The sequence below is a fragment of the Cheilinus undulatus genome, linkage group 16 (assembly GCF_018320785.1).
Source record: "Cheilinus undulatus linkage group 16, ASM1832078v1, whole genome shotgun sequence".
NCBI lineage: Eukaryota > Metazoa > Chordata > Actinopteri > Labriformes > Labridae > Cheilinus > Cheilinus undulatus.
Window position 1 is genome coordinate 29,305,220 of NC_054880.1, and position 14,693 is coordinate 29,319,912.

General features: G+C 38.3%; 1 protein-coding gene across 5 annotated transcripts in view; it reads left to right on the forward strand.

Moving 5' to 3' along the window:
- Positions 1-11,828, forward strand: part of phactr4a (phosphatase and actin regulator 4a) — a 72,676-nt gene extending 60,848 nt beyond the window's left edge. For all 5 annotated transcript variants that reach the window (XM_041808277.1, XM_041808278.1, XM_041808276.1 and 2 more), the window contains 6 exons: positions 1,579-1,741; positions 1,970-2,025; positions 6,806-6,867; positions 6,983-7,120; positions 7,817-7,893; positions 8,056-11,828. In XM_041808277.1, coding sequence (XP_041664211.1) covers positions 1,579-1,741; positions 1,970-2,025; positions 6,806-6,867; positions 6,983-7,120; positions 7,817-7,893; positions 8,056-8,071 — 512 coding nt within the window. In that variant the 3' untranslated portion in view covers positions 8,072-11,828. The remainder of the gene's footprint in view (positions 1-1,578; positions 1,742-1,969; positions 2,026-6,805; positions 6,868-6,982; positions 7,121-7,816; positions 7,894-8,055) is intronic.
- Positions 11,829-14,693: the final 2,865 nt, after the last annotated feature.

The window sequence follows — 14,693 nt, forward strand, 5'->3', positions numbered from 1 at the left end:
CAACCACTGCACTTTCATTTTGTATGACGGAGACATCCATGCTTCAAAAAGGAAATTTAACACAAATCCATAAAGTTAAGAGTCTTTTTCTAGATTCACTTACAGGGAGGCTGCTGGAGCTTCACATTCCTCTTGATGCAGCAAAAAAATTGGCAGGGCATGAAAAGATCTGCAGGCTACCAAGTAGAGCAGAGAATGAGATGAGGAATATGTGATCAAATATGGTGATGAACACACTTCTGTTTTGGGTCGCTGCTTTCCTTTCATTATGACAGCAAATAAGGAATTAATAACAAAAATTAACAACTCTATGAGTTTCTGCTGTCATATAATTGCCAGAATACCCTTTATTGTACATTAGGGCCATAGCTTTAACTCACAGTATTTTTCATGTAGCCTAACCTTACACTTCCTGTTTCATTCACTTTAAGTGCTTGGTTCATTTTTAAGTTCTTTAAAGAAATATTGTTCTTTGTAGAGAAATAAATATACATTAAAATAATAAATATAGTCATTTACACTCCTTATTTTGCTTGCTTTGCACTTTGATACAGCAGCATTATAACCCTATACTCACAATAGATCATCTGCATTTCCCATTAAGCCCCGTAGAAACCATCAGTGATTCATTTCCAAAATGAGCCTGAAAGTATCATCTGCGACAAGCCTCGTATAAAATCAATCAATGTTCCCTCTCTCTCCCTTCCTGACTCCAGGAACATAAATTTTAATTTGTATGAAGTTAACAGCTGTGGGCTGTTAACCTCACAGAGAGCAGCTTGTTTTCATACAGAACAAGAAGAATACACAATCTGTTTGTGTTAACAATACATGCACTAGGGATGTGTGATAAGCAAACTTGTCAGTCAGCAGCATGATTACCAGTCTGTTAAGGCAATGATTAAGATGTTTTTAGCACTTCAGGCTTTCAGTCTCAGTCAAATGCTCAAAAGTATAAACTGCAGAAGCCACCTAAGTTCATTGTGTTATCATTTACATTGATGTGTTTTATCTGCAGAAAAATAAGCAACAGGCTTTTAGCTTCTTAATTTGAAATGTAGGAAAGCAGTCTACTTTTTATTACCTGTGTTTTTTAAGGACAGAATTCTTTAGTTGATTGAAATGTCAGATGTGAGAGTTTATCAACTCATTTATTGTGGCAAAAGTGAAAAAAAAATATTAAAAACAAAGTATGAGGGTTCTTAGTTTATGATGTGCTTTGTGTGGTACAGAAATGTTCTAGTTAAGTAATAAAAGAATAAATAACAGTCAGAACTGTTTTTTGATGCAAACACAATTATTTCAGTTAGGGATGAGTTATTTATATCTTTGCTCACTACATATAACTTAAATAATCTTTTTCTCTGATCTTAGGCTCAGATATGTGTTAAATATGCCATCACAGGGTTGTTTTAGGGGGATAAGGGGGTAAGATAGGTTTTGGCTGTTAGTAGCACAAAAGATAAATTCACAACAAAATTACTGTATATTTTGTAAGAAAATCTGGAAGAGTGCACTTAAGGCAATGATATAAACATTTTGAATATTCTGACCATGAAATGTTCATATTTGTATCAGGTGGGCTGGCGAGTCGAATCAAGAGGAAGGACACGTTGGCCCTGAAGCTGGAGAGACAAGAGAGAGAGGAGAGAGAAGCTCAGGAGAACCACGACAACGTTAGCTGGCACAACAGGGAGCAGTGGGTGGCGTTGAGGAACAAGATTGGCACCACGCTGACACGGTAAATGGTTTTACACGCATCTATCCATCACAGTTTGACAGATCGCTTACATTATTTATGGTGTCAGGCACATTATTTGAGCTGCTGTACATCCCCTGCACAGTAAAACACCCTCACACCTGTAGTTTTTCACTAAGCCTGCTGCTTCTTAGGACAATTTATGGTCCTATTAGAATGATCCATATCAGTCTCAAAAAATGTGTCCTCACTGGAGTTGTTTGTCTACAGGCGACTGAGTCAGAGACCGACAGCTGAGGAGCTGGAGCAGAGGAACATCCTTCAAGGTAACAACCAAACACTCCCTTTCTCTGTCAATACATCTCTTCCTCTCTCAACCCCCCACCTCTTCACTCAGGTGTGTTTTTTATGCACTACAAGGTCAAAAAGCTTGCATTTTCTCATCTTAACTCGAATCAATAATCGGCATTAGTCATTCATCAGCTGGCTGATGTGTGGCGGTTTTCTACCTTCTGCCTTGGGCATATTGATTACTACTAAACACATTGTCATATGGCATTATTATTTCTGTTTAACTTATTCAGGATATGCCTGATATAAAGAAGTATCAGACCTAAATCAATGCACATAAACTGTTATTTATAATAAAGAATGTGAAATCAATCTGGGTTGTAATGGAGACATTCTTAGGACTGATCACAATATCTTCAGAGAAATGGACGCCCCATGATACTGTAAGAAAAGACTTCTATAATAAGGTTAAAGGCTGGGTCAAATATGCTAAGATTGGTTATCTCTTAAGGCAGTTAGTCCACGCAGTGTGCTAAGTGCCGGCTCTGGGGAGCCAAACCTTTAATGATGATCTCTGTGCCCTTTCAGCTTACTGTCATTTCATAATCTCTATAAAATGTCACTTTCTCAAGACACTCAGCATTTTTGTACCCACAAGAGGCCCTTAAGCCTCTCAGTGATCACAGTGAGAAGCTGCTTAAACCATTCAGCAGTGTGAAGCCAGATGATGTATTAGAGAATCTTTAAAAGTCTGAAAGGTGTGGCAGCTGGGGGGATGGATGGGATAGATGTGGCTGGATGTAAGACAATTATATCCAGTAATACAATTTATAGTTAGAAGAAGTAACAATAGTCAAAGTAAAGCTTAGCATTTTTGATTTTTATGAAGGGAGGTATCACAAAAACAATGATAAACTGTATAATAGTATAATTGCAGTACATCATGTGCGGCAGTTTATTTTTGGAATTGATTCGCATGTAGTTCACATTTTTTTTTGTATTATTTTTCCAAACCTGTAGCCAGTCAATGCAAGTTTTCACAACAACATTGTTTTGCTGTGTAAATTTGCAGCTTTTATTTCTTTGGACCACTGTTGATCTCATTAACTACCTTTTGTCCATAAAGAAGGCTAGACTATGACTAACTAAAAATAGATTTTTGGTGATGAAAACCCTGATTGTGTATTCCAGTATGTAAAATGCTTGTGAGTCCAATTTAAGTAGTGCAGTCGTCCTCTTTTCATTATTTGGGCCATGGAGGTACTTTCTGTCCAAACTGATAACTATCTTGTCTCTTGTTGATCTTTGGCTGGCCCGGATTGGTCACTACTGCCACAAAAACAACAGAAGCATTGTGATCAGCCAACAGGTTAACAGAAAGTTGTTGTTTATTTTGTGTGTCAAATTGGAGGACTGATAGCAACACTTTCACGTTTTTTCAACAAAACATTATAAATAGTGGTATTATCATGGTTTTAGCAAAGTGGATTTGTAGTATCAGAGCTCTGAAGCCTTGCACCTGGATTAAAAATGTTCTGAAAAGGGATGTAAATGCCAGGAGCTGTATATAGATTGACAGAAAAGTGAGCTTCAGATCACAATTGACTCCATAGAGATTGGTCGTATGGTTCCTATAGATACTGTAATAAACAACACATGTGCTGATGCTTAGGATCGTCAACAATCAATAAGGGTTTGGAGTGTTAGTACTATAATCCCTATCACTATTTTCATAGTCATATAATTCATTGAATGAATGGAAGTCAGACCTTCTCACATGTCTTTGTTCTGCCAAGCAGGACAAAGACGTGTCAGTGAGAAATACAACAACACTGACTGGCCATTACACACAGACTAGGAGGAAAAAAAGACAAAAATAAGAATGTATATTCTCTTCTAATATATCTCACTTTACCAGCAAGTAGTGCAAACAACACTACTGACTTGCAGCCTGGTTGTTTTATCAAGAATTTGTAGAATTATTTCTTCAGATGCAAATAGAAAAGCATGCCGGCATTCAAAACATTCAAAATTTCTTGCAGTATATACATGTTGCCCCTAGGGTGATAAGACTTTGAATGTGAAATGTCACATCTTAGTCAGTAAAATCGTTCAGGGGACACACCAGGAAACTTTTCTTTTTCTGATTGCTGAGATTTAGAGATCATACTTCAGTAGCCATGAATTAAGCACGGTGGCTAGTCCAATCTTGTATGTGAGGAAAACACAGCGTCATTATTTTTTACCTAAAAAGTTAAACGTTTTGATAATTAAGTCTGATGTTTTTTTGTTTTTTTTTGAATGACAATAACTAACAATATCCCCCTCCCTCCACAGATTTAAATACCTTGACTAAAACTCCTCTGATAACAAAAATGAAATAAATGTAATTGGAATGTCACTGATAAATGAAATTGCCACTGACATTACATTCTTCTATGTTAAGTGTGTTCTTGGTTATATTCACATCATGATTACCTGGATGGACTAATTTATTTGAGGCTGCAGCGTTATGGTGTTGTGTTCACTTCCATCCCCTTCTAATCTAGTATAATACTTGTTTCATGTTCCAAAATATAATTTTGTGCCAGAACAGCATTATTGCTCCAGACTTTTGGTGTATGTAATTAGTTTTTTATTATACCAGACTTCTTCTGCAGCTCACTTTAGACCTTCATTCTGTTTTCTAATTCATTTTGGTTTTATGGTGCTGTGAATCCTTAATGCCAAAAATTGGTGCATACTACATATTTACTTGGTTAGGTTATCCATACGCTTTTACAATTGCAAATATGTTACAGTGGTCAATCCTTTTGGATTTTTGTTAAAGCTGTATAACTCTAAGGCTTGAGACAACAACCAGCACATGCATAAATCCTTGACACAGATGCTGGCACAATCCAAATAACAATTTATCGTGCCTGCCCCCAGAAAATCTAATACCCCTACTTCACAATGATCCTGCTCTCAGGTATGAGTCAATTTCACGGAGTTTGTGTGCAATGGAGACAGCCAGGTTAATGCACTGTATAATATGTATGATAAATGCATATTGCAATTACTCCTAGGTGCTCCAATTTACGATTCACTGTATTCTTTATGCATTTTCTGGTTTTTCTCTTTATTTGTACACAGCATTGGTTTTCCACCTGTGGGTCTGTGTGTGGTAGAGTCTGTTCACAATGTGGTTGATGTATTGTTTATGTAGTTTGATAAACTGGAATATAAATGTGCAGAAGCCTATGAAAGCAGCTGATACATACAAATCAACTCAACTACATTGCCTTGTGCATGGAGGAATTAATCTAAATTAGATTCTGACTCTAAAATAGTGAAAGATGTTATCAGATTAGTCAGGAGTGTCTGCAGATTCTCTGGGTACCAATTCAGGAAAAGGTAAAAACGATCTGATGTAAAAACAGATTTAACCATTTTCATCACAAGCAGCTTATTTGAAAACCTGTGTGTACAAGGGTCATATGATAATATGCTAAATTTAAATTTCAGATGCATGTTTTTCAAGGCTCTTAAATACACAATTTATCCTTTTTCAAACCCAGCCTTTTCCAGGAATTGACTGTTTTTCTTTCTACATGGTTTATGGTTATGTCAATAAAACTTTGCCTCAATGAAAGAATAAAGACAAAGATACAGCAGGATGTATGAGGATAACTTGAAATCTCTGAAAGTGGGTTAAAATCCTTGAAGATATGAGTGATTTCTGTTGCTAGAGAAGTCCACATACATCAGCTGTCTTGTCAGGAGGCAGGTCTGCATTTTGAATAAAAAGTTTGTCAAAGGAGCTAAAAAGTACTTCAGAAAAACTGAAGTCTTAATTTCCAGCCCTCATTCTGGGATTAACTAGCCCAAATGATGTGTCCAGACCAATGCAATAATTTTTATAGGCCTAAGATGGTTGGACAAAAAATAGTTCTGCTCACATATACAACTTTAATGAGTATTGTTTTACTTTTATGGTACAGTATTATTATTGAACTGACACTGTGTGGTTTCACTTCATGCTTTGAGTAAAAGACATGACAGTCAATAGCTGGTAAACCTCTCTGTATCCAATGGGCATTGATACTGCAGCCCATTTTGCAGCATTGCCAGGATCTTGACATGCATCAAACTCAAGCATATGTCACATTCTTTGTGATTGTTGATAGGTTGAACTGTCAGTGTGGTTGGCTACAGAGCTGAATCAATACATAGCATTATTCATAATTGACCTTTGGTTCTATAAATTGCTAGGTTTGTAACCATGTTGACACAACAAACTTATGTCATGGCTCTACCATGACGCACTGAAATGGCTTGACCTGGGCAAAATTGTGGCTAACTGGAAGAATCTCAGCTACAGTGGAATTATTGTTGGGCCAGTAAACCAATTAGAAAGTCAACAAAGGCTTAGTTAGCATAGAGGACTGGCCCTTTTAAAAATGTCATTAATTGAGAAAACAATGTTTTTAGCAGCTGTACCAGCAGATTGGGTACAGTGTAAATCAGCATACTGTGATAAACACAGCATCACTGTTAATGGTCCCAACTTGGAGTATCAACATAATACTTCTCAGAATCTGTCGACATGTTGTGATCCAGGCATCATTCCACCACACAGCGTCTCATCCGTCCTCGAATAACTCGGCCAGGGCAACGCTTTGTGCCCATGATAGAACAATGTGGCTCATTGTACAGAGCAAGCCAGTGATTAAAGATTCCTGTAACTGCAGCGCGCCGACGGCAGCCTGGGTGAAATCCACCTGACTGACCGTAGTGTTTCCCTCTCTTATGGAATGTTTTTTCTTCCTGCAGCCAAGAACGAAGCGGATCGACGATTAGAGAGATGCGAGATCAAACGGAGGCTCACAAGAAAGGTCTGGGTGCAACCAAGAATCTGTATTGCACTATTTTATAATTACTATCACTTTGAACACCAAACTAACCCTGGATAAAGCTGAAGATTAACATGCTTGTTGGTTCTGTTTTCAGCTTTCTCAGAGACCCACTGTGGCTGAACTTCAAGCGAGGAAGATCCTGCGCTTCCATGAGTACGTTGAGACCACACACGCCCAAGACTATGACCGGCGTGCTGATAAACCATGGACCAAGCTCACTCCTGCTGACAAGGTGAGTCTCCACTCAGCTGGAAACACACTCACTGGCTCACAAATGCACACTCCACACCTCTCTTTATACTAACAGGGCTGTTGAGGCTTAGCGCTTCTTAGTGAGAGCGAGCCTAAGCTCTGTGCATTTTTGACAGCAATGTCTTTTACTTTGGTCAACTGCGAGAGGATTTGCATTCCAAGCAGATTTGGTATCTTGTAGGAATCCTGGGAATGCAATACAGACGCAAGTGAATTACCTGGTCCAGTGAAGCTCAGAAATATATAGGAATGGGAAATATATATTGTGCATGTTAGAATATACATTTTAAGTGCATGTTTAACCCTTAGAGCTCTGCATTAGAAATGATCAGGGAGAGCTTTTGCTTACATTTTTGCTTACTGCAATGTCAAGATTTTATTTCAAAGTTCTTTTTCTATTTTTAATGAGTGCAACAAAGCTGAAAGTCTTTATCATTCAAAAAGAAATTTAAGTGAATTTTAAATAGCAAAACTCAGAAAATCTGATGTTTTCCTTTAGCATGACTAAAATAAACAAATAATCTGAATGTAAACATCAGGGATATCAGAAAGCAGAGAGCTATACTAGCTAATACGTGATCATTTCAAGGCTGTAGCAGCATCCATAGACTGTTCTTCTTTTTTTCTATAAATAAAAAATCTCTCATACTGAAGTGTCTCTTTTGTGTCCTTTCAGGCTGCTATCCGTAAGGAACTCAATGAATTCAAGAGTTCGGAGATGGAGGTCCATGAAGAGAGCAGGATATATACCCGGTCAGGCTCTTATGCACACAAACACATCAATAATTCACCACGACTGTTGCATGTTTATTCTGAAGACTCATCAGTACTGTAGTAGTTCTGTTCCACAGACTTTTGCTTCACCTCAAGACTGAAAAGAACAACCTCCTGACTTTGTATTTCTCCTCTCACCAGGTTCCACCGGCCTTAGCCGTTCACACTGACCAGTAAAGCACTTCAACTTGGTGTAGTGACAGAGAAAAAGGCCCACTCTTCTCTCTGTGAACTGAACATGTGGCTCATTTGGTCCCTTCTTTAAGTGACACTTGCTAATCTGCTTTAGCTGAAGACACAACTGGAACCGAAGTGAGAGAAGAAGAAGCTACAGATCAGTTCACAGACATTGTGAAGGTTAAAAGGGGCTGGTTTGTTGGTGCTTATATGATGGAGGTACACATTGCCAACACTAAAAGAGTCAGAAACCCACCGCCTCCTCCTTGTCTTCTTCTGCTGGGACTGGAGAAAGAGTTGGCTCAAGCTGAAATGACAGAGCGTTATCACACTGTGTCCCTTAGGGGAAACCACTGCGCCTTTACCTGCCTTCACCTTTGATTTTTCTACGAGACTATGCACATAAAGAGATGATTGTAGTTCTAACACTGTAGATGGACTATAGTCCCACAGCGGCCACGTTCCTATGATGTCAAGCTCAAATATTATGTTGTACTGTGATATCCCTGGTCAGTTTTCATATGAACGTGGAGATTCAGAAAAATCTTTTATTATATTGCTTCCTGTCTGAAAAGTGACCACAAAGACGATGGATGATGAAAATCCAGAGAGAGATTGGACCATATTCAAATTAAGAACATATTTATTAAAGTATTAGTGACCACCAGATTGAAGCCAGCGCTACTATTCAGCCACTCACATTTGCGTTTGATAATCACAGATAGAAACAGAAAGTCTTAAAAGATATTAACATTGGTTAACGTAGGTGAGGTAAAACTCACAACACAGCATTAGTTGTGCAGTTCTATCTTCAAACTCCACTAGTATTTGCATGTTACTGTATCTTCGATAAAATCATTCGAGGATCGCTTTTTGATACAACTCTTTATTCAAGCTTTGCACAAAGCATGATGTTTACAGTAGGTGGTAAAGTGGTCTTGATCTTAACATTGTGTATACAAACCTTGATTTAGTTGATGCTTTATGCAGATATTCAGACAAATTAATCAGACCACCTGTTGATGGGATAAATGGGCACTAATGGGCACTTGAAAATATCAGCAGAGCTTGAATGTAGACCTACAGGATTTATGTGATGTTGGAAGAACACATTATTGAGTTTCACCTGAGGGTTCAATAAACATGCTCAAAATAAAGGTTAATGTCTGTAATGGATGCATGCCTTTTCTATCATATCGGTTTAGTGTTTCCCACAATGACACCTTACTTGATTGGCAGAGATGACATTTCTGCCCTGCCTCTCTTTCACTATTTATTTTTTGTTTCTGTACTCTTTTGACAGTATTTATCAACAGTACGTTCATGAAGACGCTCAAATAACATCTCTAACCTTTTTAAATGTTACACTCAATATTATGTAATCCTGGTAGGTGGGCTGAAGGCTACTTGTTGCTCAGGTAGCATATCACGACCATAATGCTTGCGTGCAGGATGATGTAAGCTGCAGGACAAGGTTGAAATTACACTTATTTTTTGACATGAGGCCCAACTTGGTGCATTTACAGGAGGGATGAACAAGTGGATGCCTCATGATGGAAACTTGGGTTACTTGAGGTATACTTGGGTGTCCCACCAAAGTGTCATCAACATGTGGAAAACACCGCTGTGATTATCACACAATGATATAACCAGGGAAACAGCCAAATGCTAACATTAGCTTCAATCTGATGAGAAACAAAAGGGTTAGTTAACATGTTTTTAAGCTTTAAAACGGTCCAATCTCTCTAGATTTTCAGCATCCTAGTCATAGCTTTCTGGTGACATACCCTCATAAAAATTGCCCAGTGCAAGTGCCGTACACTCTGGAGTATTTGACTTTTGTCTTTTTTACTACTAAAGTGTTTTAGCTGTATAAGTTTTATTTTTTAAACCAGAGAGGGTTGTTCACCTGTACAAACCGGACTAGTGTAGGTTATCCTGCTACAGGACTCCATCAGAGAAAGACTATCCATAGAGGAGCAACAGTAGATTTGTGTTTTTGGATGTTCCCCTGCCTCTGTAGATTAAAGTTTACAGTAGCTCAAAGACTCCTCCTAATCCTGACATCAAGTTATGATTGAAGTACTGCCTTTAAAATAACATTACAGTGTCAGAACACTGACTGACAGCTGACAGTGAACCAAATACTACTGTAAGCTAATATCAACCAGCTATGTTGGCTACGTGGCACTCACCTATACTTAGATGGCTTCTTTGTGACTTTCACTTCCCAAACAGCACCATCACAGAACCAAACACAGTCAAAATACATACTAAAGTCCACATTTTTGTAAACTTTAATCCTTGCTTCCGCTGCAGTCAAGTTCCGACCTGGAATTTTTGGGGGGTTTTAGCGATTTCCACAGTGTCTTAAGTGCTAAATAAGTGTCCAAAGTGTCAAAAATTTAAAGATAACATTAATGTCTTAATTTTTCTGTGGTTGTCAGGTGATGTAAACAAGTCATTTTGAAGAGGTTGAGAATTGAATGCCCCATACTGCAGCGCCACTTAGGGTCTAAAGACCAGTCCAGGACAAAGATTTGCAACGAGGCAGGTTGAAAACTGCTTGGTACTGGTTGAAAAGCTGACCAGTCAATGCCGCTTCAACTATGGAGAGACCATGCATCATTTCAATAGCATCGGCTTAACACTATTTGTTGATGTTTTTAGCCTATCAAAACAAGATTTCCATTTCCGATTTCACATGGATCTGCTGGTAGCATTCTAAAACAAGCTCTCTGCGACTTAACTGAATCAGCATCATCGGACGGCTTTATAGTTCTGGCAGCTGCAACCATTGCGAGCCATGTTCTGAAATGGTCTTGTTGCAAAGCTTTTATTTGCCCTGCAGGGCTCTGCTGTCAATTTTCTGAAAGCTGTGAATTCTTAGAAGTCGCTTTTCATTCAGGACACTGTAAAAGCAAAGTAGTGGAAATCTGCTCTTTTATATAGCAAAATGGAGGGGAAAAGGAAAACGGGGGAAAATATCAACAAATGAGTTTCTCATCTTGATTGTGACGTCACAGGAACATGGCCAAAATGGGATTATGGTCGGTGGTATCACTGAACTAGAGTTTATACACTTTTTATATATATAATCGGTACTACAGAGGTCCATCTTTAGGTGCTGCGGCACCCGCCTTACTCCTCACAGGATCTCACACTGAATTAAGGTTCAGACTTAATGTGATAAACATGCATGCAGCAGCGTGTTTCTTATTTAAAAATCACTGATTGTTAATAATTGGACCTCTCTGAACGCTGATTTCAACTTAATATCAAAAGTGTGCATTTTACTGTATTTTTGTCAATTATAAATTGATTCTCATCGAGCACATATCACTGGCTAATTTTTTTAACAAGGCACCTTATGTTCCTTAATCGGGTATAGAGACTTCAGAAAGGTTTAAGCCTATAATTCTGTGTTTGTAATTGAATTATCCAAGCAGGAAAATGTACATATTTTTATTTTCCTGGCTCTTTTATGGTACTTTATATATGCAAGTCCATAGTTGGCTGCAGGTGTATAGATCATTTATGTAGATTTGATTTACTTTATATTGTACATCCACAGTAATGCTGACATGTTTTAATTGTAAAGTATTTCTCAAATGTTATTCCAAGTAGTTATGGTACAAATATTCTTTTTTTTATACAGAGATCTTTAAAATGTTTTTTCAAGCCACAGTGTACAAATGAACAATCAAGTCAGAAATTAAAACATCCTGTGATTTTCATTTCAGCTTTGTGTGATTATTTTTCACTGCTGAAAAAAGAAACTGCTTTAAATAAATGATGAGGATAATGCCTTTAAGAACGACCAGATGAGGGCAGTGTTAAATTAAATGTGCAGATTCATACAGTCCCAAGTGTCACAGTCTAATGTCAGGAGGCCAACAAAGCCTTTATCAGGCTTATTTTTTCTCTCATACTGTGCAGTTCTTAAATCTTTTTACAGAAAAATGTGGAGTAAAACTTACTGGGTGTTCAAAGAAATGTATGTCCCTTCAACCTTCCCATGCTGCCAATTAGCAGTGAACAAACAAGTCTGAGGCAGCAGTGATGCAGTTATACTCCACTGAGCACTCAGACAACAACTGAATTTTAAATGGCTCAAATCAAAATGATAGTATGCTTGTGTTTTCAAGTGTAAAAACTAGCATTATCAATCAGATTTAAGTGGTCAAGAACCAGATAACAATCCTTTAGATCAACTTGCAGAAATAAATTGACTCCAGTCAGCCATAGCTTTACTTATGCCAACAACAAACAATCACATATTATAGCAAATTTTCAAGTCCTATATGTTTCCTGGCCAGGTAATAAGAAAAAAAAAATCAGAACATTGCAAGATTCAAACCTAAGACTACATGAATAAAAGCCCATGATTCTGCCACTCAGCCACTTGATCAATATATCCATTATCACCAGAGTAATGTCATTTAGATGTCAACATTGGTCGGTGCCATTTAGCTCCGTGCAAATCCGACAGTCTTTCTCTTCCCCTTTTATTCATATAAATAGAAATGGTACATACCATGCTATCGATCTTATTGCTATCACCCAGCTCATACAGCGTCTTAATGGGGATTTCTCTTAAATACAACACAGTGAGGAATGGCAATTCCACCACCGCTGTGATACCATTTTGGAGATAAGGAAGTCATTATTTTATTCACTCTTTGAGTGAAAATATGAATAATAACAGTAACAGTATAGTACGATAACGTCTCTCCCTCCACACTGACGTCACATGGAGTCCTTACTAAGTCTTAACTGCTGCCTCCTGTGTGATGCTGATGTGATGAGAAGGGCAGCCTTGCCTGTGAGCCTGCACTGAGGGCAACAGACCCAACCCTTACACTTACAGATCTAAGCACACGCTTACGGATCTGAGTAAAAATCGTGCGCGGTACAAGTGTTGCAAAAGTCACGTGTGTATGACAGCCAATTGAGAGGCAGATTCTGAACCAAAATGAACTAAGTCCACAATTACAAATTGGTCTACATATGTGCAGAGTAGTGCACGCATTTGTGGATCTTTGTACAAATTTGCACAACTTTGCACACATTTGCAAATCTTTACATGGATTTGCAGATCTGTACACACATTTGCCGATTTGTGCACACATTTGTGTACTTGTGCACACATTTGCAGATCTGTACATGCATTTGCCGATTTGTGCACACGTTGTAGATCTGTACACGCATTTGCTGATTTGTGCACACATTTGCAGTTCTGTACACGCATTTGTGGATTTGTGCACACATTTGCAGATCTGTACACACATTTGCTGATTTGTGCACACATTTGTGTATTTGTACACATTGCCAATACTTTTGCAACAATAATAGCTCCATAAAAAATTGCTGTCTGTATTCTTTGCTATAAATGGAAGACAGCACTACAAGAAAAGGGCAAAAAGCCCTCCTCTGCACAAGACAAGCTGTTGGTGTGGCTTTGTGCCCATATTTTAACAAGAACAGCGCCTAGATTGGATTAAACAGCAGTGGTCCTCCTGCGCCATCCAAGCTAACAGCTAACGCAGCTAACAGAGTAAACAGGACAACCCCACCGCCATGATCGGAAAACATGCAGAAACAGACCGGGAGTGGACAGAGAACAGGGTTTTTTGTTTTTTTTTGACAGAAAGCTTTCAGTGTTGCTCTTAGCGCTTGTTTAGTCTTAGACATGATGTGTGGTTGATGAAGAAATGTGTTGTTCTGGCTAAGGCCAAGCTAACATTCGGCTATAGTCCACAAGCATTTACACAAGCTCCCTTTTCTCCCTCAACTTCACATAGTCATGCCAAAGCAACTAGCAGAGGAGTGAAAACATCTTTCCCAACATGAAAAGCTTCTCAGGTTGTTTTAGTCTTTGTCATGTAGAAATGTGGCCCACTTCTGGTGAAACAGGCTAAAGCTATATCTGAGTATTTAGAGCAGCAGGCAGCCATTAAAGAGCTTTCAGCACAAGTAAACCCTGCCCATAGCGCAACCCTGTATGAATGAGCCATACATAATGTTAACTGGAGCCTAGTTAACAACGTGCAGGCCGCCATGACTAACAGCATTCAGTACAAGCACACGCAACTCTGTAATGTATGCCTTATCCAAAAGCGTCACTCACTCAGTTACCAACCGACGGACATACTCAGACACAGAGCCATCTGTAGGGCTGCCCTCAGCGGTCAGCCAGAAAGGGTCACGGAACAAATACCAAATACAGGCACGCTGTTTAAAGTAGATGAGGTGAGATGAGTTTGATTTTCCTGAAACTAATGTATTCCTGAAGTAAAATATCTCCTCTGAATTGTCTGATCCAGTTCTCTTTTTTACATAGCACTTTAGCACTTTTTAAATAGAAATATAAAAATAAAATGCATTTTACAGTTCTGTTGAAGCATTTAAAAACTCAATAAAATCCTTTTTCAATGCAGGCCATAAGAAGTACAGTGACCAAGAAATAGAAGTTAAAAAAGCCTAAGAAGAAAAATAAATAATCAAGGTAAAATGTATGCAGTGACTCTACTCTTTGTCTGTAATTTCTTCTTTTGGACAGTTGAAACCTTTTTGGGACTGGTTGACATGAATGGCTGTCA